The 25,404-nt window shown below is 49.6% G+C and overlaps 2 protein-coding genes across 2 annotated transcripts; both read right to left on the reverse strand.

The window, feature by feature from the left end:
• Positions 1–291: 291 nt before the first annotated feature.
• F2 (coagulation factor II, thrombin) lies at positions 292–12,491 on the reverse strand. Its single transcript, XM_019519283.1, has 14 exons — positions 12,337–12,491; positions 10,769–10,932; positions 7,655–7,679; positions 7,225–7,275; positions 6,629–6,734; positions 6,365–6,501; positions 3,937–4,242; positions 3,366–3,476; positions 2,763–2,889; positions 2,188–2,355; positions 1,686–1,859; positions 1,299–1,477; positions 1,015–1,085; positions 292–589 (listed from the first exon to the last, which is right to left on the reverse strand). The coding sequence occupies exons 1-14, from the start codon at positions 12,413–12,415 to the stop codon at positions 449–451; spliced, it is 1,839 nt and encodes a 612-aa protein (XP_019374828.1). The 5' UTR covers positions 12,416–12,491; the 3' UTR covers positions 292–448.
• Positions 12,492–20,178: 7,687 nt separating this feature from the next.
• Positions 20,179–25,258, reverse strand: ZNF408 (zinc finger protein 408). Its single transcript, XM_019519284.1, has 2 exons — positions 23,358–25,258; positions 20,179–22,247 (listed from the first exon to the last, which is right to left on the reverse strand). Exons 1-2 carry the CDS (start codon positions 23,743–23,745, stop codon positions 20,281–20,283), a joined length of 2,355 nt encoding a protein of 784 aa, XP_019374829.1. The 5' UTR covers positions 23,746–25,258; the 3' UTR covers positions 20,179–20,280.
• Between the last annotated feature and the right edge of the window lie 146 nt (positions 25,259–25,404).

The raw sequence follows: 25,404 nt of genomic DNA on the forward strand, positions 1-25,404 counted from the left end.
CAGCTGGAGCATAGTCTGGGGTAGGGACAAGAGTCTGTGTTGGACAAACACAATCAGCTCCTTAGTTTGTGACTATACTTCCCACAACCTTATGTTTGTGCATTTTAGAAACTGAATGGGTAAGGAGGTTTAAGGATTAATTTAATTAGCTTGCTACCTACATGCAGAGTGTTTCTCACAGTGTTGCTAATTCTCAGATCCGTACTTGTGGGAGCATGAATTAACCAGGTAGTTTTAAAATTGTGTTCCTTCAGGACTTCCCACCCAGAAAGAAGGCAGGATTGTTAATACTAACACTTGATTTATTAGTAAATTTACTTCCAGAGATTATCTTTTTCCTTTTTGTACATCTCAAGCCATCTTAAACAAAAAACCTTAACTGTATTTCTAAACACTGAAGCGGAGACAAACTGAGCTGGGAACAGTGGAGAGATGACGAGACCTTCCTTTACCGCCCGTGTTTGTCGATGGTTTTTTGTATCCATCTCTTCAGGCGAAATACGTGGGTATAAAATCCATATTTACCATCACGGTCACATCCTTCTCCCCATGAGACAATTCCCACCTGATACCAGCGGTCATCAGGGTTCTAAAGGAAGAGGAAAACAAATTTACTATTCTCCAAAGAGTTGCAGAGACAAGATTTCATGGGGGTTTCATAAACCAGGACTCTAATATTCTGGATTTGTGGATAGTACTGAGGAGTTAGACTGCCAGAGGGCTTAGGCAGACACTCTCACTGCAAACAATTTTAACTGATTTTACAGGGAGCATATCAGTACTCTCTTTAACAGCTGGACCTCAATGTGCACTGCTTTCTGTAGGAACTGGCTGGGATTGGCTTAAATGTGTTTTAGGAATAAGATAAGGATCTGCTGTGTTAGGGTAACTGCAGTACTAGCTCTCTGGGGCTTTCCATTGTCACTGCTGCCATGAAGAACGTAAGGCTTCAGCTGAGAGACCCTGCCACGTGTCCCAGGAGCAGAGCACTGCTTTGGTGCTTGTTGTACGTACCTTCATGACAAAAGGGCCTCCACTATCCCCCTCACAGGCATCCCCTCTCTTGGTATCTTCAGGACTGTAACCTGTAGGCCATGAAAAGAAGGTCAAAAAGCATCTGATCAGAGAGGAAAGGACTAGTCTTTCCTCCTCCACCTTTTGGGCATCTTCCATTTCTATCCTTAGCTGCCACATGGCCATTGAGACTAACCAACAGTTTCCCGCTTACCTCCCCTGCTCTCATCTCAAACACAGGAGCAAGAGAACAGTCTTCTCCAGGCATACCCACCCACACCTACCTGCGCAGAACATGTTGTCAGTGATTTTGATCTTGGTGGATGCCCTGCAGTTCTGCTGAGCAACAATGGGGACGTTCACTTGCTGCAAAACTGAAGGCAGGGAAGCAGGGGTAGAGCTCCAGGTCTCAAAGAGGTTTCCCCAGCCAGAAACCCGCCCTTTGTATCCCTCTAACATTAGGCTGCAAAAAAGAAGGGTGTGAGGTTACAGCCACATAGTGACATGATGCATTCCCTCTCTACTGGCTTGATGATCCTCAATCCTGTGGCAAGGGCACCTTACCAGCTGACTCTGTTGCACCAAGCCTACTTATAGCTGCCCCCTTCCAGTTCTTTACTGTGACCCAAAGGTACCCCCCCATCCCTGACTTTAGACTGTAGCCTTGTTACCGCTGCACAATCTCTTTGGTAGGCAGGCAGATGGGGTGGATGAAATTACTGAAGGCAACGGGTTTCTTCAAGTGCATCAGTGCAATGTCTCGGTCCAGGTTGTCTTTCCAGTTGTACTTGGGGTGGATGATGATTTTATCCAGCAAGACGATCTTCTCTTGGTTCCGTTCATACCTGTACAGTTCCCAGAGGAAGGAGAAAAGTGACTGCCCTGGGGTTGCTCAAGATGACTTGTGCCCTCCACCAAGAAACCCTCTCTCTCCATACAATGGGAAAAGGATCCCAGGGCAGACTGCAAAGAGGCAGCCTGATCTCCCTTTGATTAGGAGTTTGGGGAGCAGCAGCAAGCAGCATTGGAGCACACTTGCAAAGGAAAGCACATGACACTAGTCAGGTCCTCAGGGTTTTTTCTGGGTATTAGGTGGCATCCTTCCCAGACCCTAGCCTCATTTTCTCTCTGTCTGGTAAACTCCAATGATGACCCCCCCATCCAAGCTCTTACTTTGCCCTGTAGTGCTTGCCAATGCGCACCAAGAGGTCATCTGTGGTGAAGTTCTTGTCCCAGGGTGGGTAAAAAAGACAATGAGCAGCAGTCAGGATCCAGCGGTCACTGATGAGACTGGCCCCACACAGCAGCTCTTGTGGATTCTTCCTGAAGAGCATCACCTGCCTAGGAGGGATAGGGATGGAGAGAGCTTCTCTCAGGACCACTAGCTCAGCTGGCTGAATGTTTCTGCGTGTTTCACAGCAGTGGCAGAATTTGTGCCGAGCCAGGACCGTGTCCAGCTATGAGAACCCAGAACTGAGGAGTATTCTAGTCCCTGCTGTGGCTACCAGTAGAGGTACCTGCCTCCTGGGCTGGAACCAGTGGGGGAAACAGTTTGCAGACTACTGTGGACTTCACGCCATAGAGTAGAGAGTCTCACCCCCAACTGTAGCAGTACTACCGAGTCATCCGCTAGGCAGGCTACAAGCAGAGGTGATGCTGGCTCCATGCCAGCTGACTCCTGGCTTGAGCTGAAGACAAAGAGAGTGCAGAAAGAGTCACAGGAAGCAACATGAAGAAATAGCACTTACCAGGGAGCACTGCCAACTTCTGCATCCTCCCCCTTCACAACCCGGCCTTCTATGTAGGACTCCAGCAGCTCCTTCTCCGTTTTATCAGCAATGTTCTTCTTCTCAAACAGAGGGCGGATGCCACAATCTGGGAAGACAGGCAGCCTGGCTCTTATTCTGTCCAATTCACAATAGAGGGGGCCAGTATACTAGGCTGGGAAAGCCTGAAACTACAGCATTTAATAGCTTCGTGCTCAGTTATGGCTTATACCCCACTCTCTCCTGTGCTTCTTGCTGGGAGAGACTGGGACTGAACTATCTGGGAGCTCTCCACAGCCAGCATGTTTGTACCATCTATAGCACTCTGCTGTGAACAAAGCCTATGTGCAGGGAGCTCCTCTCCAGCAGCTCCTGCAGGGGAAAGCTAAGGCTTGCTGCAGTAATTGAAGGTTCAACTTTGGGTAAGGTGTTAGACAAAGCCTAACATAGTTTTAGCCCCCATTCCTCCTTTCAGCACAGCATTCAACAGACTTGGTGTTCTGAAGACGACTGCAAGGTGGGAAGTAGCTGCCCCTTTCCAGTGTTCTTGGTGCTGTGGCTGGGCCTCCAGGGTCTTTTGCTCACCTGCTTCACCTGAACCAAAAGTCTTAGGATCAAAGAAGACCTTATACTCTGGGACACTTGTCCGTCCTATGAATACAGCCTCCTCAACCCCAACATCGTCCAGAGGGCTGTCTGAGATAGAGAGAGAGACATGTTAAAAGGCAAGGCTGCAATGGGCTGCACCCTTCCCATGCTCAGTGGGGCTAGTACAAGCCTTGTAGTTTAAAGCAAGACCCAATTTGTCATTTTCTGTCCACACTTCTGGGCTGGTGCAAGAGCAAACAAGAAGCATCCTGGTGGCTGGCAAAGTGGAAGGTGAGTGCAGGAGGTTGTTCTCCAGTAAAGGGACCCTGCTAACCTCATGTAGCCCTGCATCAACTTCCACCCAAGGCTGACATATCCATATGGCCTCCCACAAGCCCTTGGACCACCCAACGCCCTCCTCACCATGAGCTGCTTGAGTTTCCTTCCTCAGACCTAGGCCGTTCATTGTAGTGCCATATTCTACTGGCTAGTGTAGGTTGCCTCTAACCAGCCAGCCCAACATCCTTCCTGTAGTAGCACCACCTCCCACCCTTCCATGGCTCCTCACCACAGTAGTGCAGGTCACAGTACTCAAAGTTATCTGGCTCTTCCTGTGTCACACACCAGACACCCTCCTCATCACCGTCCGGGTTCCGGCAGTAATTCTCCACTAGTGCCACTTCTGGAATGAGCGTTTTTCCTTGGAGTATTTCCTTTGCCTTCTCTGAGTTCCATGGCAGACACTTGTCCCCAGACACAGTCACAGAGAGGTTCCCAGTGTAATACAGCCCCCTTTCCTCCTCACATGGCTGCTTTGTTCTCGGGCTTGGTGGGTGGGACCGTGGATTAAATGGGACTGTAGTCGCATCCTGCCCTAAAAAAGAAAGCACGGAGCAGCTGTGATCAGACTCTTGGCCCTGCAGTGGGAAGGGTGGCTACGGGGATCTGACTACAACCTGGCTTCCACCTGGCTTCAGAGCTACCTCAGTACATCCCATTTCTCCATAGGACGTTCATTGTGCTTGAGAGCACTTCATCTTGAATCCCATTCATGCATGGGAGGCTACAGTGAGCAGCAATGTGAGGTGTTACTGAAGCTGTCCCTCCTCCCACTTTCCTGGTGCTCTGGACTGTCACATAGGTGCCACTGGGGGAGCAGAAGCAGAAATCTAGAGCAGAAGGATGTCTGCGCTCATGCTGCAACCTGGCAGCTCAGGAACAACTAGTAACAAGCTTTATAAGAAGTTACCCAGGAAGCTGTCTCTAATCTACAGCCACCACAAGCTGTCTCTGACCTACAGCCACCACAGCTCTCTAGTCAGCAAGGAAGGTAGGGTTGCCAACCCTCCAGGATTGCCCTGGAGTCTCCCAGAAGTAGATACAAATCTCCAGGAGAGTCACCTGGGAGATAAATGATAGGGCATTCATTAAAATAAATATTAAATGTTGAATCTGATTTATACAGTAGGCTGGTAGGTTTTTAAAATGCAATAGTAGTGTGCATTTGCCTCCCTGACATCAAGTTTAAGCACTGTAATCCGTGACTGATGTATACAAGTTTGCATTTTATGATATGGGCATGTTGGCGTTCCAGAAACCTCCCGGAACAGATTCAAACAGAGTTGGCAACCCTAGAGGAAGGGTAGTTTGTGTTTGAGAGCTTGTCTAACATCTCTCCCAGTTATGCTGTTGGTCGCAGTACCAGGCATACTTCAGCTCAGCTCTCCTTCTTTGCCACTATGGGAACCCAGTGCTGGGGTGGTGCTGGTAAGGGCTCTTTTTCTACCACCAGCCATGGTAGTAGAACTGGTACACTTGTGTCATGGCACCCACTGCTGCAAGCAGCAGCTGGCTCAGTCCCAGTTTCAGAGAGCCTGCCCTTCCCTAGGGGAGCTGATTCCTGATAGCACAAGCATCCTGCTATGGCTCACTGTGTGTGAAAGGCTTCCAGTCAGCTGGAAAGCAAGCATGTGAAATGATGGGTAAAAGCTTGTAAAAGTTTCTGTGATGGGCCAAACAAAGGCTGAGAAAGCTGACAGAGGAGGGATAGATGGCCATTCCTTGTCATGGGAAAGGGAAGCACTGGTGCTTCCTGATTACCTTAATTGTTGGGGCGGGGTCGGGGGGAGATCAAATGATCTTTGTCTCAGCCTAGATACTTCTCTTATTCAAAATAGCTGCTGTGCTGTTTCCTTGCAACTTCTGCATGTGAAAGTGCTGCTGCTACCAGTCATATAGCTACAAACTCCCGCTGCTTTTAATGAACCTGAGGCCACTGTGTGCTTGGGGAAGATGGCTGCCACTTTTCAGGGAGGACACTGTGGGAAGAGGGGGTCTAACAGGAAGGGGCACTAAACTATGGCAGAGAGGAGGGTTGGAGGAGAGTGGTGGGAAACACAGGGACAGCAAAGGTAGAGGCAAAGGTTGAAGAGCATAGAAACTACACGTGAGGCAGCAGCTCTCTCATCAGGCAAGGGAGGGGACTGGAGAAGGCTGAAACAGTCGGTGGGGAATGAGCACCTGCATCTGGGTGCATATTTGAAGTGGAATCCTGACTCCTGGAGCACCTCGCACCCATGGGGAGGGGGGGATTTTATGTATAAGATTAAAACATCCAGGAAGCGAACCAAACAGGAGGATTTGCATGTTCAAAGCCTTGTGATTTGGAAGCCTGTGGTCAGAGATTTTGGGGTCCTTGGAAATGGCAGTACTGCCACAGGTACCATGAGGCAGCTCAGAGTAACTTTATTTAGGTCAGTCAAGAGAAGACAGTTTCAGAGGAGCCTAACCAAGATGTGTGAAGGGGCAGCTGATCTACATGTCCTTGCCATCAAAGGCAGAGCTTTCACACTCATAGGACTCGCATTCCCCCTCCAGCCTTCCAGAAACCTCTCTTTGCACAGCCTCTTTCCCTTCTAGAAGTCCTTAGCATCAGCATGAATGCAGGCTATTCCCTACTGGGAAACCACATCTCAGGGCCCAGGGTTGAGGCTCACCGCATACTGGAATAGAGCATGCCTCGCGTTGTACTGTGGGGTCTTGGGTGTAACACCAGGGCCCTTCTGGGTTGCTGTCTGGGTTTCGGCAGTAGTTGTCAATGAGGCTGACATTTCCATAGACGGTGAGATTAAACCTATGGGAAAAGATTGGTGAGGTAGGGACTGGACAGTAACCAGGAGAGCTCTTCCAGTCCGGGATGCATAGCCACCTCCATATCCTTGCCAGGACTCGGTATGTAGGGAGGCGGGATATGAACTTACTCAGGTCGGTGAGGGTACTTGCTTCTCCATAATTGGCACTCAATCCCTGATTTGGTGATGTTAATTTTCCCCACATAGTTCTGTCCTGTTCCTAGGGCACAATCACCTGCCAGAATTGCAGCACAGGATAAACTAGAGCCATGGGGCTACAAAGAGCATTTTTAGGGATTAGAGGTGCCATCCCACATCCCCCCCAATGTGGGTTCTTACATACACTCTAGCACCTGGCCCCACATCTCTCGAACTTTCCCTGCAACTCGTGCTCTTCTGGACCTTAACCCAGAGTCCCAGGGCTTTGGCTAGGAACATGGGGAAGCTGAGAATGTGATGAGGGATCTTTACTGGAGTAGGGGTTACTAGGATGTGTTGTGTACTAGGGATAACAGATATTAGTCCAAGGAGAGTGTCAGGTTTTTGTGAAGTGTTTAATGATGGAGAAAAAAGATATAGACTCTTTCTTCATGGCTCCTTCCTCTGAAATTGCCCACCTGATGACTGCCTCACCATTCTAGATGTTCCTCCCAAACTCTGCAGGAAGTAGGTTACTTTGCATTAACTATCTCAAGAGGCTCAGGTAATTTTCATGCATCTCTTACCCTTTAGACAGTTATCCAGAGTTTCCCTGATTGTCCTCTGGGAATTACATACTGACAAAATAGGAGGAAAAAAACACCCTGTTAGCTCAAAAGGACCCAGGAGTGCAGCACACCTCAAGTCAGTTTAAGGCAGGGATGGGCAGTGATTTTGGGCTGAGGGCCACTTACTGAGTTTTGGCAAGCCATTGAGGGTCTCATGACAGGCAGCCAGGGGCAGATAAATATTCATTTTCTAAATTTTTTAGGGGCCCTGCGGGTCGGATAGAATGGCCTGGTGGGCCGCATCCGGCCCATGGGCCACAGCTGCCCACCCCTGGCTTAAGGTCTAGGGGAGAGAGTACAGGTATTCTGCCCCAGCGAGTAGGCCCAGCACAGGACCCAGCTGTCTGGGGCACAGCTTTACATGCTGAATGAAATCAGAGCAACTTACCTTGGTACTTTCTCCAAAATTCTGCCTGCAAAACAAAGGCAAACACTTAAGAGCAGAGAAACAGTATCAGCCCTGCCTGAGCTGCTACAATTCAAACCAAAGCCAGGCACCCTCTTGGCAAAAGAACAGGCCACACTGGAAAAAGGGAGCAAAGTGTAACTCTGCAGAGCTCATAGATAGGTATTGAGCCACAGTTCTCCCTATCAAATGTTGGGGCTGCCTCGCCTGTTACTGACCCACTCCAAATGGAGGAGGACAATTTGTAGGCGATCTATTCCATTTCTGTCTTATCTATCTCAGCATTGCTGCAATATCCAGGTGCTAGATCATTTCCAGGTGGGACATTACCCAGATAATTACCCCACTTAAAACCCTTGTCCCCAGGCAAGTGAAGACTGGGCACCTCGAGTGAGTAATACTGGTAGTTTTGGCTTTGCCTGGGCTCAGCTGCTTTCTCCATTCTGGGCTTCAGTCCCCAAACTCTTATGTTTTCAACCCTGCAAGATCAGGCACCAGTGGGAGGTGGTATTCTTATTTCAGTATTGTCCCTTTGATAAATTATAAATATTTGTGTTCTTGTGGAATTATCTGCAAACATTTAATTCTGGGAAGGCCATTTTGGTTGCCTTCATCTATTTTGTAACCCCCCTATTAACCTGAAACTGAAAAGTGGTGTCTGGGGAAGTTCTTGCACCAGCAGAAGACTAATAGTGAAGGGCCATTAATTCTTGATGAACTCCATTCAAATAGAAGCACCTTTAGACAAAAAGGTAGCTACTGCCTAAGGAAACCTGCCTGCCATATGGGCTAGTAGTCAAGTAAGGGTTATCTGACAGGAGTCTTTGACCATCAGATGAGGGCTTGAAATAGACCAGGGAAGTCACTTTGACAAGAAGAGACAGGAAATTCTATGAAGACAGGTTTACCTAGAGTAGTGCTGGAAGAGAAGCCTGTGATGGAGGAGTGAGGTCCAGGAGATTGGTCCTGAAGCTTTAAAAGGACCAAGCAACTCCCAAGAAACCTTCAAGAGTGGTGAGAAAACAGGCAGGTAATTCTTACATCTCTTGTGTAGTCCAACAGTAATGAGTAATTTGGTTTATAAATCCCTTTGCAAAGTTTGTGTCTTACTGGTTTGAACTACATGTCCCATAGGGTAACATGTAGACCAGGCTACCCATGATGGTCAAACTCTAGAAAGTATGTGCATAAACTACTGGGGACGAAGGGCTCAGCCTGGACCTTAGGGCATGGGGCAGGTGGGCCAAAGGTCCCACTTCAAGAAATGATACCGGGCAGAGAGGCTATACTTGGGAGAAGAGTGTAGAGGCCAGAGAAGGAAAGAGTACCTAGACCAGGGGTAGATAACCCCACCCCCCATACACATGCCAGAGCATGCCTTTTGCTTGGCATATGCACCTTGGGGTGGACAGCGGGGGAGCCACGAAAGGCACAATTCTTGTTTACCATGCAGCCCCAGACCCTTCCCTGCAGTCGTCCTTGGGGCGCATGTGCACTCACCTGCTGCAACAAATTGAGCAGGACTTCACAGACCTTGGTGCAGCTGATGGTGGCCTCCCTGCAGCCTGCTGTGAACAGCCTGGGTTCTGTGGTAGGGGCCTGCGCAGAGCCCGGGTTGGCTGTGGCAGGCAGCCAGGAGGTTGCAAGCAGCTGCACCAAGGTCCATGGATTCCTGGCCCAGCTTGTTGTTGACAGTCAGTGTGAATGTGCCTTGGGGCAGATGGTGGGGAAGGGGCTGAGGCTGCAATGCCACAACAAGGATCAGGCCCCTCATAGCTTCCCCACCATCCACCCTGGTATACCATACAAGTTGAGGTTGCAGGTGTTTTTGGCACTCTGCCCAACGATGTTGCCAAGCCCTGGCCCTGTTCAGGCCCAAGGAAGTCCATGGAGAGCAGCGAGGTGAGCATCTTGCAGGCAGCTTCCTCCAGTGCAAGACTTATGGGTAGGGATCATTGCTGGCAAAAGCTCAGTGTTTCCAGGCCCACACTGTTGTGCTGTATATCCACTGTTCATAACACAAGTTTTATCAGTTGTTTTAGACTAACGGCAAAACTGGGATTAACCATTGGAAGTAGGGACTGAGAGTCATTTCCTAGAATCGTGCTTGATTTCTTTAAGGGATGGGGGCTGAGTTTCCTCTTAGTTTCCTCTGAGGCTTCAAGCTGACTGGCTCTGGCTGGTGTTTTGGCAACCATGATCCTTGGCTGTGTGATGATCTGGAAGATGGGATGGAGTGCACCCTCAGCAAGTTTATAGATAACACCAAGCTGGGGGGAGTAGTAGATACACTAGAGTACCTAGACAAATTGGAGAATTGAACCAAAAGAAAGCTCATGAAATTCAGTAAGGACAAGTGCAAAGTCCTGGTTACAGTGAACAATAAGCTGAATATGAGACAACAGTGTGCCCCTGTTGTGAAGATTACTAACAGTATACTGGGTTGCATTAGTAGGAGTGTTGCCAGCAGATTGAGGGAAGTGATTATTCCTCTTTGTTCAGCACTGGTGAGGCCACATCTGGAGTATTGTATCTGGTTTTGAGCCCCCTACTACAGAAAGGATGTGGACAAATTAGAGAGAGTCCAGTGGAGGGTAGCAAAATTGGTTAGAAGGCTGTGGTACATGACTTAGGAGGACAGGTTGAGGGAACTGGGCTTATTTAGTCTGGAGAAAAGAAGACTAAGGGGGGATTTAACAGCAGCCTTCAACTACCTGAAAGGGGGGGGGCACTTCAAAAAAGGATGGGGCTAAACTATTCTCGGTGGTGGCAGAGACAGGACACGGAGCCGTAGTCTCAATTTGCAACAAGGGGAGTTGAAGTTAGATATGAGGAAAAACTCTGAGGGTTGTAAAGCACTGGGACTGGTTACCCAGAGAGATTGTGGAATCCCCATCCTTGGAGGTATTTAAGACCTAGATAGACAGAACTTTGGCTGGGATGACCTAGCTGGGGATGGTCCTGCTTTGAGCAGGGGCTTGGACTAAATGACCTCCTGAGGTCCCTTCCAACCCTAATTTTGTATGATTCTGTGACTATCTATCACTCCCTAAGGGAGCAAGCTGAGAGAACATCTCCTGGCAGCAGCATACTTACTGTGAGAGTGGTGGATTCGAGGGCTTCATAGGCCTCCTCATAGTTGCAGGTCTCCTCTAAACACTCCCGCTCCAGGTTGCCAGGGAGCATCTCTTCCAGCAAGTTTTTGTTGGCACGTCGTGAGCGCTTGAGCATCGAGAATGCCTGTTGCTGCTCAAGGAACACTAATGAACCAGAACAGTAACCAGTCACTAGGGCCTTGTCTGCTTTGCAGGTGCCACATGTCTGATCACGAACACTCAAAGGATGAGCCTGTCTCATTACCTGTCCTCTTGTGTAACACACAGAATGGAAGAGGCCCATCAAAACCTTTCAGATCCATCCCTGGGGCCCAGTGCAGGATTGGTCTTCCTGTAAGGATTGTGATGACCCTAATGCACCCTGAATGATTGGACTGGATTCCCATGTTCCCCTAGCACAGTGGTTCTCTATCTTTTTAGACTTGAGGTACCCCTCAGAAAATGTTAGCTTTTAGTTTGCACTTGTTTTCTAACTATGGAAAAAAATAGAACAGTTTTACTATTGCAAAGAACTCAGAAAGACCATGACAGGTCAGAATGTTTTAAAGTATAGATTCCTATTTGAAATCCCTAGGTTGATCTTGCGAATCATCTTTGCATCACCTACCAGTGCTAGCAAGGCACTCTTGAAAGTATCTCAAGGCACTCAAGGGTGCCACAGCACCCTGGTTGAGAATCACTGCCCTAGCAAAGCAGTTCCTTTGGCTTGCTACTGGAGAGACGTGTTTGTTGAAGCCAAAGTGCTCACTGTCCCTTGGACACCACATGCCAGCGGCTGTGTCTGTGTCACTGAGCAGCCTGAGCTCACTGGTCATGCCAGGAAACAATTTTCATCTCTCTCTTCAGAGCCCCCGATACCCAATCACACTCCAGTCAGAGTCCCTGTAAATGGCCCTTCCTCCATTTACCCACTTAGCAGTGAAGAAGAGGGGACAGTCAGGGGTGTCACATGTGATGGGACTTTCCTCCACACCAGAGAAGCCAGGGTAGGCAGAGGCCCTGACAGGGAGCAGAAAAGAAGCACTAGACACATGGACTCAGTCACAGTGCTCTGGGGAAGAGATAAAGGCCGGCCTGTTCTTTCCAGCCGCTGTATGCCATGTTTAAACAGAGGAGTGAAGTGGAAAACAACAGCTACCTATGGCCAAACCATGTTTCCAGGGGACAGTCTCTTGCATATCAAAGCCCACATGTGGCCAGCACAAAGCCCAGGACTAAGCAAGAATCTCCAGGGCTGGAGGCCTTTGAAATACAAAGTCAAATTGACCCCACAAAATCCAGAGCCATCCCATCCAGCCTTTTCACTCAAGACACAGGGTCTGCTGCATCTCCCTACATAGCAATAGGGAAGCCCTGCACTCTCCCTCTCCCTGGTCCTCAATTCACATTAATTCCTACCTTCTGTTTCTGACAGACTTTTCTGGCTGCTACTCAGCCTTTCGCACAGGCTCCTCCTTCCAGCTTCAGCTTGGGAATGAGGAAATCTAATTTATTTCTGTCAAACCATCCACTGCTCCTCCCTTTCCCCAACACCCAGTCAACCCTTACCACCATCCTGGCTGAGCACGAGGTGCAGCAGGCAGAGAAGCAGTAAGCTGCCTAGCGTGCTGCCTCTGCTGTGTCCCATGTTGTACGCCCCGGCTGCAAGGGAATGCAGAAAGAACAGGACAAGTTGAGTCCGAGTCTGAACCCCACCTGGGTTAATATTGAACCAACATGAAGAAACAGGACCCGGGAGGTCACAGTGGTCAGGGACACTGGGGATGAGGTTCTTGTTATCCCTCCTCCTGCTGGCTTTTCCCTCCCCTCCAGTGACTTTTCACTTTCAATCATTTCATTGGCATGAGCAACACAAAAACAAAATGTTTCTAGGCCCCCCATGAGGCCAGGGTCACTATGCTGTCACAGGTGGGAAAACAGGAGCAGAGCAACAAGAAAGGACTTGCTTGAGAAGCCAGTCTGATCCAGCTCAGAGCAACACAGCTGGAACAGCTCCAAAACTCTGTTTCCACTGTTTCTAATTGCTGTTGGCACTGTCACCCTCAGGGGAAGCATCAGATTCATCTCATCCAGGTCTGACCTTCTCAGAAGACACAACACGTAGACAAGCACCTTGAGAGAGTCAAGCATTTCCAAGCCCTACCCCACAGCTTATCCACACGTTCAGCCCCTTGCTATCTGAGCACTATGACAGTCTACCAGGAAATCAACTCCTTTCCTTTCTCTCCACAGCCAAGCAGCATGATTCATTGGTGGGGAAGGGAGCTGTTGCAGCCTGTTGTGAATTCAAACAGCCCTTCCAGTTAAACAGAGCAACTCCCAGTCTGCATTTTCCACCACATGATCCCCCACACCCTGTGCAGTGAAGGGACAGAGCTGGCATCCCTCTTCATCCTGCACCCATGGGAGAGTGGGCACATAGTAACAAGGTGAAAAAGGAAGGAGAATAATACAGTAAGATTATGCCCAGAAAACCTAGAGACCAAAAGTCTGGAGATGCAGGGAAACTGCCAGGACAGGGAAGCAAAACTAACTTGGAAATGGAAAGTCAAATGACTAAGAACCAGACTCCAGGAGATGGAGAAGAGCTGGCAGTGCATGTAGCCCATTAAAGCAGTGCTGAAACTTTTACCAGCATGTGTGACCTGTAAAAGTAACATGGAACAGGTCCAGAGTGCAGTAAATGAGGCTGGTGAAGTCGGAGGAACAATGTCTCCTAAAAACAAATCCCTTTGTTTGAACTGCTCTGCAGTAGGGAACCATTTTCCAAGCAGTCTGTCGGTGCATTAGCCGTGTCTTTAACTAGTGTTTGCTCTCTCCCTGATAGGAGTGCAAATATTAGCATTAGGGCAGCTGGGGGACAGCTCTTTAGCCACTAGTACAAAGACCATTTCCACAGCCTCCCTCCCCTCCCCTGCCCTCCTGGGAGGAGAGTAACTCCCTGAGAGCTCTGGAGAATCCCTTTAGGAAGAGCCAAGATGCGGTCCAGACTGCCTGACAGGTCCTAGAGAAACACACAGCAGAGTATGAGAGAACCATCCAGAGGATTACACAAAGTGGGGAAAGCAGAGCCTGGGAAAGGGAGGGAATTGTGGGCTGTGAGGACACAGGTTGTTGGCATAGCTGGGAAAATGGCACATCAGCCAGGGGCCCTCAAATATAGGAAGCAGCGTAAACAACCGTAGTCTGCAATGCTTCTGATGGCCCAGCAAGGGGGCAGGTAGCCTTTGCACAGCTAATCAATTGTCTGGGGTGGGAAGCAGTGGGTCTGGGGCTATCCTTGTGCTCTTTTTTCTCTGGTTTGTTTTTTTGGTCCTGAGCTAAGGGATTGTGGCAAGACTGGACACGTGAGCTCCCCACTCATCATAATGGACTTCAGAGAAAGAGGCATTTCTCTGCTTTCATGGAGATCATTTACAACTGTTCTGCTTCTTTCCTATCTAGCTTCCCAGAAGAAAGCAGGCAGGGAGGGGCCAGCAGAGGCAGAAAGGGTGGGTGACAGCTGAGGAATGAGGCAAGATTGTAGGCTTTTTCCCCATCCCCAAGCCAGCAAAGCTATGACACAGGACAGAGGCCTCAATCACACACAGATCTCTGCTCCAATGAGGACACTCTACAGGCATGTCAATATTTGACAAAGACAAGAGCTGTGCCTGTCCCCAGAGGAGCAGCAGAAAGGACAGAACTTCCTGTGAATCATTTGAATTTCAAAAACACTCGTCCACGCCGCCACCCCCACACAGTTTGGTATCCATACGGAGACCATCTGCTCTGTACCGTGACATCAACTAACTGACTGAGTATAGTGCCTCTGCCGGTAGTAACCGAATGTCAGCGAAGCACTGGTGATGGGGGCTTATTCTACTAAGTCAGTAGTTCTTGCCCTTTTTTAGACTCCAGGCAGCCCGGCAAAACCTTTTAAAAAATTAGCAGCACCCCATTAAAAAAAGCAACCACAATTTAAATGTATTATAACATAAATATTATATTATAAATTAATGTTATTGATTTGATCATTATAGTTACATTCGCTCCACTGCAACTACAACCAGGTGGAGTGCTGTGGTAGGAGTGCCTGCTCATCCTTGCAGCCCTTCCCAGAACTGCCCTGCACACCTCCCTTTTCAGGAGAGATATCAGAGTTGAACGGAGAAGCAGCAGCAGTAGAAAGGCACCCCTGCATGCTGTTTCTGCTGCAGCTCTGCCTAATTCTGCTCCAGTATGTCTCCTGAACACAGAGGCATGGGGGGTAGATCCACTTCATGGCAGTGGTAGCAGTGCTGACATCACAGCATCCTGGCAGGTTTTCATGGTACCCCAGTTGAGAACTACTGATACAAATCAACATTAAATCAAATTATCTTGATCATGTCCCAATGCCTGACTTGATTCTAAATAAGAGGAATGAGGCACAGAACAGGTTTAAAGAAGAGAACAGTGTTGTGGCAGCCTTTGGGTTTGTTCTGTCACTTGGGACTGAAGACCTAGTGATGTTCCTAGATAATACTAAATAGGAAGCAGGACACCTGGGAGGACAAATAATCCCGACGGCCCCAGAGGAGTCAGGCATGAGCTGGGGAAATGAGGCAATGGAGTCACATTTGGGGCCCTTTCAAGAGGGGAACACTTCAAAAGGGTGCCATCTGCTATGTTCTAATTGAGCTGAGAAAAATTCAAATGTAGCAAAACTGCTTCATTTCCAACCCCTGAATGAAGCTGTTGCTGCCGCCACTGTGAAAGAGCTCCAAGCACGGGTGCACTCACAATCCAGCAGAAAGATAAAGTGGGAGCAAAAATGGCCAAGGCTTAGGAGGCAGCAAGGCAAATTTTGCAGTGAGGAAAGTAAAGTGAACAAGTGGGGTGGGCTCTGTACACAGACACATCAGGTCCTGGAGCACAGAGGGTTCCCTCCCTCACAAGCACTATGATAATGTAGTCCCTGGAGTTGGACATTTCCTTCCCTTCAAGGGACTGACAGATTAGAGGAAGTTCAGAGAAAGGGACCAGAAGCTCTGAGGCTGCTAGAGGGACTGACTTCGGAGGAACAGTTGGAGGTATAGGTGTCTCCCTTGTCTAAGCAACACAAAATGAAGAGGGTGAAAGGTATGAACACCAGTCAAGAGAGGGAAGAGGAGCACCATCAGAGTGGTGCTGTGGAAAAGGATAGGTTTGAAAAGGGAAGCTTTGGCCAAAAATATGGAAAAAAAGATTTTGAAGCTGTTGGAATCCTTTTTCCAGGGAAGACCCAGAATGGGGCTGGATGGGAACTCTCCAGTGTATGAAGTGGGCAGTATGGGATGGTTAGAAGTCATTGCTATGTCCCAGGTCACTATAGACAGGGATAAGATCTACTGATGGCCAGTACAATCAGTAAACACTGATAAAGTTTGGCCTCAACTTGCAATTCCAACAGCAGCTAATGGAGAAGGTGCCCAGGGAAGCCATTAGACAGAAGAGCTCCTGGAGCTCAGCCCATCTCCAAGCAAACAGACGTGGGTGCCACACAATGGACAAGTTCCAGGATGGGTCTCCACTTTCTGCTGCGGCAGTACTGTAACCCCTTCTTGAAGCTGAGTCTCAGAATGTCTGGCACATCAGACTAGAAAAAGCAACTGCTGCAAGCCTGACCCACTGGAGGCAAAAGGAAGAGCCGAAACAACCACTGGGGAAGAAAACTAGCAGGAAATGCCAGGGAGCTATAACAGTATTCCTCAAGAATTATGAAATGGCTAAAAATTTCCACCCAGCAATTCAAAATATAAGGTGAGGATACAGGGCTGCTTCCTCTTATGGAGGAGAAACATTTGCAAAAAGGAGGCAATTCTGTAAGCCCCTTAGAGGCCACAGTGCTGCCTCAGCAGAAAGTGCGGTTCCATCCTGGCCAAGCTTTATCAGTGTTTACTGATTCTGCCTGTCTGCGCAGGTGCTGTTGCCAGCAGGGCTTTGGCTTCTTTGACCATGGGATGTTGTTCCAAGAAGGATTGCTGGGAAGAGATGGGATCCACCTGATGAAGAGAGGGAAGAGTATCTTTGCAGACAGGCTCACTAACCTAGCAAGGAGGGCTTTTAACTAGGTTCACTAGGGGATGGAGGCCAAAGCCCTGTGTTAAGTGGGGAAGTGGGTGACGGGGAGGAAGAGCAAGTAGGAGGGGGCAACAGAGGAGGTGTTCTCATACTTCCTGAGAAATCAGGGCAATTGGCTAGTTACCTTAGGTGCTTGTCCATGAACACATGGAGCCTGGGAAACAAGCAGGAAGAATTGGAAGTCCTTGCACAATCATGGCACTATGATATGATTGGAATAACAGACTTGGTGGGAGTTTGTATGACTGGAGCATTGTCATGGATGGGAACAAAGTGTTCAGGAAGGACAGGCAGGGGAAAAGGGGAGGAGTTGCACTTTATGTAAAAGTGCCATGTGATTGCTCAGAGCTCCAGGATGAAACTAGAGACAGGCCTTTTGAAAGAATCAGGGTTAGGGTCAGAGGGGAGAGCAGCAAGGGTGATGTCATGGTGGGGGTCTGCTATAGACCACCAGACCAAGAGGAAGTGGTGGATGAGGCTTTCTTCAAACAGCTAGCATGTTTCCCAATCACAAGCTCTGGTTCTCGGGGGCACTTCGATCACCCTGACATCTGCTGGGAGGGCAATACAGCAGTGTACAGGCAATCCAGAAGTTTTTAGAGAGTGCTAGGGACAACTTTCTGGTGCAAGTGCTGAAGCAGCCAACTAAGGGCCATGTTCTTCTTGACCTGCTACTCACAAACAGGGAAGAATTAGTGGGGAATGTAGTAGTGGACTTGGGCAGCAGTGACCACAAGATGACCGAGTTCAGGATCCTAAGGAAAGGATGGGGAGCAGCAGAGTAAGAACCCTGGACTTCAGAAAAGCAGACTTCAACTCGCTTAGGGAACTCATAGGCAGGATCCCCTGGGAAGCCAGTCTGAGAGGAAGGAGTCCAGGAGAGCTGGCTGTACTTTAAAGAAGCCCAATTGAGAGTGGAGCAGCACAGTTTCGGGAGGAGGTGAGCAGCCAAGAGTGGCAAAAGAACAGGTTACGGACTATTTAGAAAAGCTAGACATGTGCAAGTCCACAGGGCTGGCTGGGATGCACCCAAAGGTACTGAGGCCACTGGCCATGATCTTTGAAAACTCAGGTGATCAGGAGAGGTCCTGGATGATTGGAAAAGGGCAAACACATATAGTGCCCATATCTAAGAAAGGGAAAAAGAAGGATCCAGGGAACTACAGACTAGTCAGCCTCACCTCAGTCCCTGGAAAAATCATGGAATAGATCCTCAAGGAATCCATTTCTAAGCACTTGGAGGTGATTAGGAACAGTCAGCATGGATTCACCAAGGGCAAGTCATGCCTGACCAACCTGATTGCCTTCTATGATGAGATGACTGGCTCTGTGGATGTGGGGAGACCAGTGAAAGTGGTGTACCTTGATTTTAACAAGACTTTTGATACAGTCTCCCACAGCATTCTCTCAAGCAAGGTAAGGAAGTATGGGCTGAATGAACAGACTGTAAGGTAGATAGAAAATGGCCAGGGCATTGGCCTCAGAAGGTAGTAATCAATGACTCAATGTTTAGTTGGCAGCCAGTCTCAAGTGGAGTGCCCCTGGAAGACAGCATACAGTGCACCCTCAAGAAGTTTGCAGATGACCCCAAGCTGGGGGGAGTAGTACACTTACTGGACGGTAGGGCTAGGATTCAGACTGACCAGACAGATTGGAGGATATTGGGCCAAAAGAAATCTCATGAGGTTCAACAAAGACAAATGCAGCCTTGCACTTAGGACAGAACTATCCCATGCATCAGTACAGGCTGGGGGCTGACTGTCTGGGCAGCGGTTCTGCAGAGGACTTGGGGGTTACAGTGGACAATAAGCTGAATATGAGCCAACAGTGTGCCCTTGTTGCCAAAAAGGCTAATGGTGTACTGGGCTGCACTGGTGGGTGTTTGCCAGTAGGTCAAAGGAAGTGATTATTCCCCTCTAGTCAGCACTAATAAGACCACATATGGCATACTGTGGTCAGTTTTGGGCCCCCCACTACTGAAAGGATGTGGAAAAATTGGAGAGAGATCAATAAAAATGGTGAAGGGACTGAGACACATGACATACGAGAGGCTGAGGGAACTGGGCTTATTTAGACTAGAAAAGAGAAGACTGAGAGGGGGTTTAATAGTAGCCCTTAAGTACCTGAAATGGGGTGGGGGTCAAAAGAGGATGGAGCTAAACTGTTCTCATTGGTGGCGGATGACAAAACAAGGAGCAATGCTCTCAAGTTGCAGCAAGGGAAGTTTAGATTAGATATTAGGAACAATTCTTTCACTAGGAGGGTAGTAAAACACTGGAACAGGTTACCCAGAGAGGTTATGGACTCTCTGTCCTTGGTTTTTAAGACCTGGCTAGACAAAGCTTTGGCTCAGATCTAGTTGAGGATATTCTTGCTTTGAGCAGGGGGTTGGACTAGATGACCTCTTGAGGTCCCTTCCAACCCTAATTTTCTATTATTCTGATTTTAGTAACCAACTCAGTATCTTTCCAGCTGTGCCTAATGCTAACATCACTCTCTTGGAAGTCAGAGATGCTGCTGTTTCAAGTGGAAAACCTAGAAGGGAAGAAGTATTTGAAAAACACCAGCTCAGCAGTGCTGTGTAGCCAAAGCAAGTAGAAGGGAAATTTAAAACCATTTCAGCAGCTGCTTGCTTTTCCTTGTCCTTCCCTTTTGCCCTTGCCTTTGCTGGAACATGCTCATAAGCAATGGTTCTCAATCTTTTTGTACCAGGACCCATTTGTAAACATTGATAGCCAGTCCCACCCACTGCCCCTCAGCCCTGACCCACTGCCCCCCACCCTCCCCAGGTCCCAGTCCCCCCCAGTGTGTGGGGCAGGGGAGGGCCCAAGCAGCCCTTTGCAGGCTGGAACTCTGCCAGCCTGCAAGGGAAAAGCCAGTTTTCCAAGGTTTTTCTCCTTTAAAGGAGAATCCATTTTTCAAGTTTCTTGATCCATTTTTGTTCATGACCCTTCTATATATTCTTGCAACCCATTTTTCGGTTGCGACCCATAGGTTGAGAAATGCTGCCATAAAGAACACTGGTTTCTGTCCACCCTTGGCCAACTAGAATGTGGGCAGCAGTAGCCCAGTTTTTTGTATGGATAAGGAGTGAAATTTCTTTTCTAAGGAGGTTCTCCTGCTTTCCCCAGGCTCAACCCACCCTATCCTCAGGCCTCCAGCAGAGGAAGGGTGGCTGCCCCTGATACCTGGATCAGTTGCCAACTTTCCTGGCTTGTAGGCACAAGCCAGTATGAACATTCGTAGCCTCTCCTCTTGTTGGGTAGGGCCATGGACTGCTGGCACCACTGAAAAATGCAACAGAGCTGGAAAATAGATTTTTTATATATCTATAAATACACACACACACACACGTCCTGTGTGGATGCAGCAAGGCTAAATAGGTTAGGCAAAGGTGGGGAGAGACTATCAGGTCCCAGTCTCCACTTCCACCACCTCAGCCACATGACTGAAGCCCACACTCTCCTGGATGATGACCAAGTCACCTGGGGAGCCTTTGTCTTGCACAATGATGCATTTGTCCTCATGCTCAGAGATGGTGATCTCAATGATGTCTTTGTTTATTGGTTCTTGCCCTGCAGAGGTCTCAGAGCCCAGCACCATGGGCTCCGGAGAGCTGCCTGTGGGCGGAAATGTGGCAATGCAATGGCCATTGGCAGTTATCAGGAGTTCTGCCTCGCTTGTGGAAGCCGAGTGTACCACAAGCACCGTAGGCTCCTCTGTATCCCCCACTTGAGGGGCCGTCCTCTTGGGCCTCTTCCTGGCAGCTTTTTGCATGTCCCTGTCCAGCGAGACCACAGCCTCCATCAGCTTGTTGGAGTTCCTGGCCGTCCGATGGGTGATCTTGTGGCGTGTCAGGCTCTGTAGGAGGGTGTAGCCCATGCCACAGATGTCACACTTGTAGGGCTTGTCCTCCAGGTGGGACTTCTGGTGCCGGCGCAGCTTGGTGGCCAGCGTGTAGGCCTTGCCGCACTGCTCGCATTTGAATGGGCGCTCACCTGTGTGCAGACGCTCATGGGCCCGCAGTGTGTGTGGGTCCTTCAGTGCCTTGCCACAGACTGTGCACAGGTGGGCCTCCCCTGTGTGGGAGATGAGGTGCCGCCGCAGCTCTGGGATCTGGGGGAAGGCGTCCCCGCAGAAGCGGCACTTGTAGGGTTTCTCACCAGTGTGCAGCCGCAGGTGCCCCCGCAGGTTGCCCTGCTGCCGGAAATCCCTGCCACAGTAGGGGCAGACAAAGGGCTTCTCCCCAGTGTGCAGGCGCATGTGATTACGCAGGGAGCCAGGGTTGGCCAGGCGGCGCTCGCAGATGGCGCACTCACATCCCTTGGGACTGGCGGGATCAAGCTCCTTGGCGAGGTGGATCTTCCTGTGGATGCGCAGGGAGGGTCGGCGAGCAAATGTCTTACCACACTCCTCACAGGTGAAGGGGCGCTTGCCTGTATGCAGCACCTCATGTTCCCTCAGGTCTCGCTTCGTGCCATAAGCCTTTTCGCACTGCTTGCACTGGAAGGGGCGCACTCCCTGATGGAACAACACGTGGGCCTTGAAGCTCTCCTCAGAGCTGTAGCTCCTGCCACATTCTGTGCACAGGAAGGGCTTGTAGCCGGTGTGGACAAACCTGTGTTTCTTGAGATGACAGAGCTGAAGAAAGGCCTTGCCGCAGTCCCCACAGTGGTACTTGCGCTCACTGGCCTCCTCCTCCTGAATTTGGGACTTCTGCTGGGAGACATCCAGCTTATCAGAGGACCCCTCCCCCAGTTCAACAGTGACTTCTACTTTAGGGTACTCATTGTGCTCCTCTGAAGCATCAGGTAGGCCCTTCTTTCTGGGCTTTGGGGACTCCAGTTTGGAACAGCCTTTGGAAACCTTTCCAGCTTTCTTACAGGTCTCCACAGCATCTTCTCCCTCATAAGTGATTGAATTGTTGGCCTCCTGTCCAGACACCCTGGCACTGCATTCTTGCAGGCACTTCCGGAACTGGCCGGTCAATGTGTGAATTTTGCGTGGCTTCCCAGCCAAGCGAGCACTGAGTCGAACTCCATTCGATGGAGGCAGTGGCAGCTGGAGCTTTCCCAAACTTGCCTCTCTTCGCTTCCCATCTGCTTTCTCTGCCTTGGTCGGGGGATCCACACCCTCAACCAACCCCCTGTTACATCTGTTATCAGCTTCAGCTGCTGAAGTACTCTCAGGGTGATGGTTCTCTTTCCTCAGGATCGCAGTCTCCGAGAGCTCATTTGTAGGAGTCATGATCTCCTCCTCCAGGTTGTTGCCTTGCAGCCTGTGGGAACATTTGGCTGGCTGCTTCTTGCCTTCATCAGTAGGGACATCCTGGGCTCTGGTTTCTTTGTCCATCACTTGGGAAATATCAGAGCAACCTGCATAAATACAGAATCAGGAAGAGAATTAAAAATCGGGTGCAAGAGAGTTCCTTGACCACAGAAGGGAGGAATACAAGCAGACTTTTCACTCTAGAGAGAGGGAAGAAATTCAATTCTGTTGCATCAGGAAGCACACGCCACAGAGGTAGTATTTCTGGGAATTGTGTCATGATTGGCAAAGCTGGGCAGTAGGGCATGTCCCTTTGCGTTTTGGTACTTCTGGCAGTGGTGTAAGATAAAGATAAGGTTAGTGGAGCTAATGGTGACTGCAGGGTCAGTGTTAACCACAGTTCACCGGCTCATCATGCATCTGTGGGGCTCCTTAGAAGTCAATAATTCAATGCACAAATGCCAGTCTTCAGTATGCATTCTCAGATTGGAAGAACAGCAGCCATGACTGGAACCACGCAGTCACTTCTGCATAGTATGAGCTCATGGCTACTTGATAGTGTCCCACCTTCCACCTGGGTTAGCTTAAAAAAACTGCCCAGTAATAGAGTCAACTCCTGCATCACAGCCACATTCTTCCTCTTCCACAGAACTCTAGACCAGTGTGAGCCAACATTTTTGGCAGACATAGCACAAATTAGCCCTGCACACTCACCAAGTGCCAGTCTGGTTCCTTTCCCTTACCCAATCTGCTGCTTTGCTCTCTGCTCTCTTCCCTGTGCTTCCTATCTGCCACTCTGCTGCCTGTCCCCTACCCAGTCTGCCACATGCCATACACACAGGCTGCCCTTTTCCCTCTCATGGCACCCATGCACAGGTTGACCACCCCTGCTCTAGACAGTAGTCCCAACTCCCCCCACATCCCCAGCCACCTCTCCTGAAGGAAGAGAGGAAGGCAGGGAACCCTTGCTCACCTGTTGTCATGGGGATGGATCAACAACACCGACAGTGGTTGGGAAAGGCTTAAAGTGTTTTCAAACTGGCTCCCCTGAGGGTTTCACAATCTTGGCAGCAAGCATTACTCTAGTGGCATGCTAATGCAACCAGTTCTCACAGGCTGTGTTCAGGAGGGCTTGCTCTTTGCTTAACAGCACTATAGCCACAACCTTTTCAAAAGGAAGTTAGAACAAAACCTTGTGTCCTGTGACAGGAACATACCTGAGAAAGGTTCTGCTGCTTTACCAGCAGGGGAGGCCCCTTCCCTTTGAACCACAGTCTCCACCATTGGAGTTCCTGTCTTTGTCACTGCTGCTGCTGCCAGCTCCCCATTGGGATTCTCCTCTTCCTCAGGAACAGCTATTGTGTCAGAGGCACTTGGCAGCCTTCTTCCCTCCCCCTCGGTAGGGCCATCATGGGCCTCTTTAGGCCAGTACAACAACTCAGCACCTGCAGGGATGGGACGCCACACTCGGATATGGAGCCTTCCACTGAACCACACCAAAGCTACGTTTGCCTCATCCTCCTTGTGGCCTTGCTTCACCAAGCTGCAAGACACAAGGCAAACATCAACGTGCATGTGAGGGTGAGTGGCTCCTATCTGCTTCATGGGAGTACCAGGCTTTGAAGGCCTGCAGGACTGAACAGCTGGTAGCTAGAAGTCCTCCCATGGAACAAGCCCTTGGCTGCAAGAGGCCCTCCCATGCCTTGATTAGGGGGCTGGACAAGACCTCATGAGGTCCCTTCCAGACCTACCTTCCTATTATCCTAGGATTTTTAAGTTTTCAGATTGCAGGTAACTATTACCTAGGTCCAGAACAGACCTGCCTATGGTTCCTAAACAGGAAGGCCAATCAAAGTAATGCCTCCTATTTTTTCACTCAACTAAATATTACAGAAAAAATATTAAACTTGCACAGAAAATGTATACATCATAACTGAACAACAGCTATTTTTCAACAAAGGCCACCAGCAGCCTTTCGCCACTGGTGAACAAGGGCACGTATCCCAACACTGTGAAAGCCTTTTTTGCCTTTGTTGCACAGCCACTATCACACAGCCTCCATCACTTCACTGTCATCTCCAAAACGTTGCCCTTGCAGTCCATCCTTCACCCCTCCAGGCTGTATGCAGGATGGGGCAGCACAGTCCATTCAAGCAATGAGATTGCCTCTATGGTGTGCAAGCTGGTGTGTGGGTAAACATCATTATCCAGAAGTACCATGTCTGGTGGTATGGGGTCTTTGCATACAATATTCATTTCCTTTTGAGTCCTGACACGGGCTTCCCTGAGGCAAGAAGTCAATAAAATAAGCGCACTCCATGTTCGTGGCTTGTGTAAGAGATAAAAATCAGGAGGCACTACATTCTGAGTGACCCTTGTACAATGTCAAGATACATGCCCTTGTTCACCAGTGAAAAAAGCCCACTAAAGAGATTACATTGAAAAATAGCTGTGTTTGGCTATGGTGCACAACTTTTCTGTGAAAGTTTCATGTTCTTGTTTGGCTGAGTGAAAAACAAGAGGCATCACTTTCTGACTGAACCTCATATTTTACCTTCCTGGGGGTCCAGGTGGCCATTGGGAGTCCTGCTGCAGAAATAACCCAGAGAGATAGAGTTGGGGTTCATCCTCTCCCCTTTCGCTCACAAATAAGGAAGCAGTGGAGTGCCCTGTCACGCAAGCAGCCCCTTTCTTCCAACAGGGGCACGGGTGCAAATCTCCCAGTACGGAGCACTTCCCCCACCCCTGAAACGCAGCCAGCTCTGGGGCAGGAGGCCAAGGATGTCCCCGCCCCAGCGGCACCTCACTCTCCGGCAGCACAGAGCAGGAAACCGAGAAGCATGGCCTGCAGCGTGACTGGCACCATCCTTAGCCACTCCTGGGAAATCTGCCACGGTTGCTCTGCCCTGCCAGGCGTGGGTTGGCAGCTGCATCAGGGCTGGGTTTGCCAAGAGGCAACACAGTGGCGATGGAGAGGGCAGTTGGGACAGGGATGCTCCTGGATGTGGGTCCAGCCCTGCTGTTCTATGATGGAGATGCTGTGCAGGCCCGGGGCTGCCAAGCAGGACTGTGACCCAAGCCAGGGTGACCACAGCCCCTGGTCACAGGGCACGGGCAGGCACGCACCTCCTCCAGCTAGTGCTGCACGGGCACAGGCAGGTCTCCTCCACCGGCACCTACAAGACACAACAGACCGGGGACAGGTCTCGCCATCCCCACGAGAACCAGACCCCCACACCCGGTGCCAGGGGCCGTTTAGAACCA

Source organism: Gavialis gangeticus, unplaced genomic scaffold, assembly GCF_001723915.1.
Source record: "Gavialis gangeticus isolate Ggan-Ray unplaced genomic scaffold, GavGan_comp1, whole genome shotgun sequence".
Classification (NCBI taxonomy): Eukaryota; Metazoa; Chordata; order Crocodylia; family Gavialidae; genus Gavialis; species Gavialis gangeticus.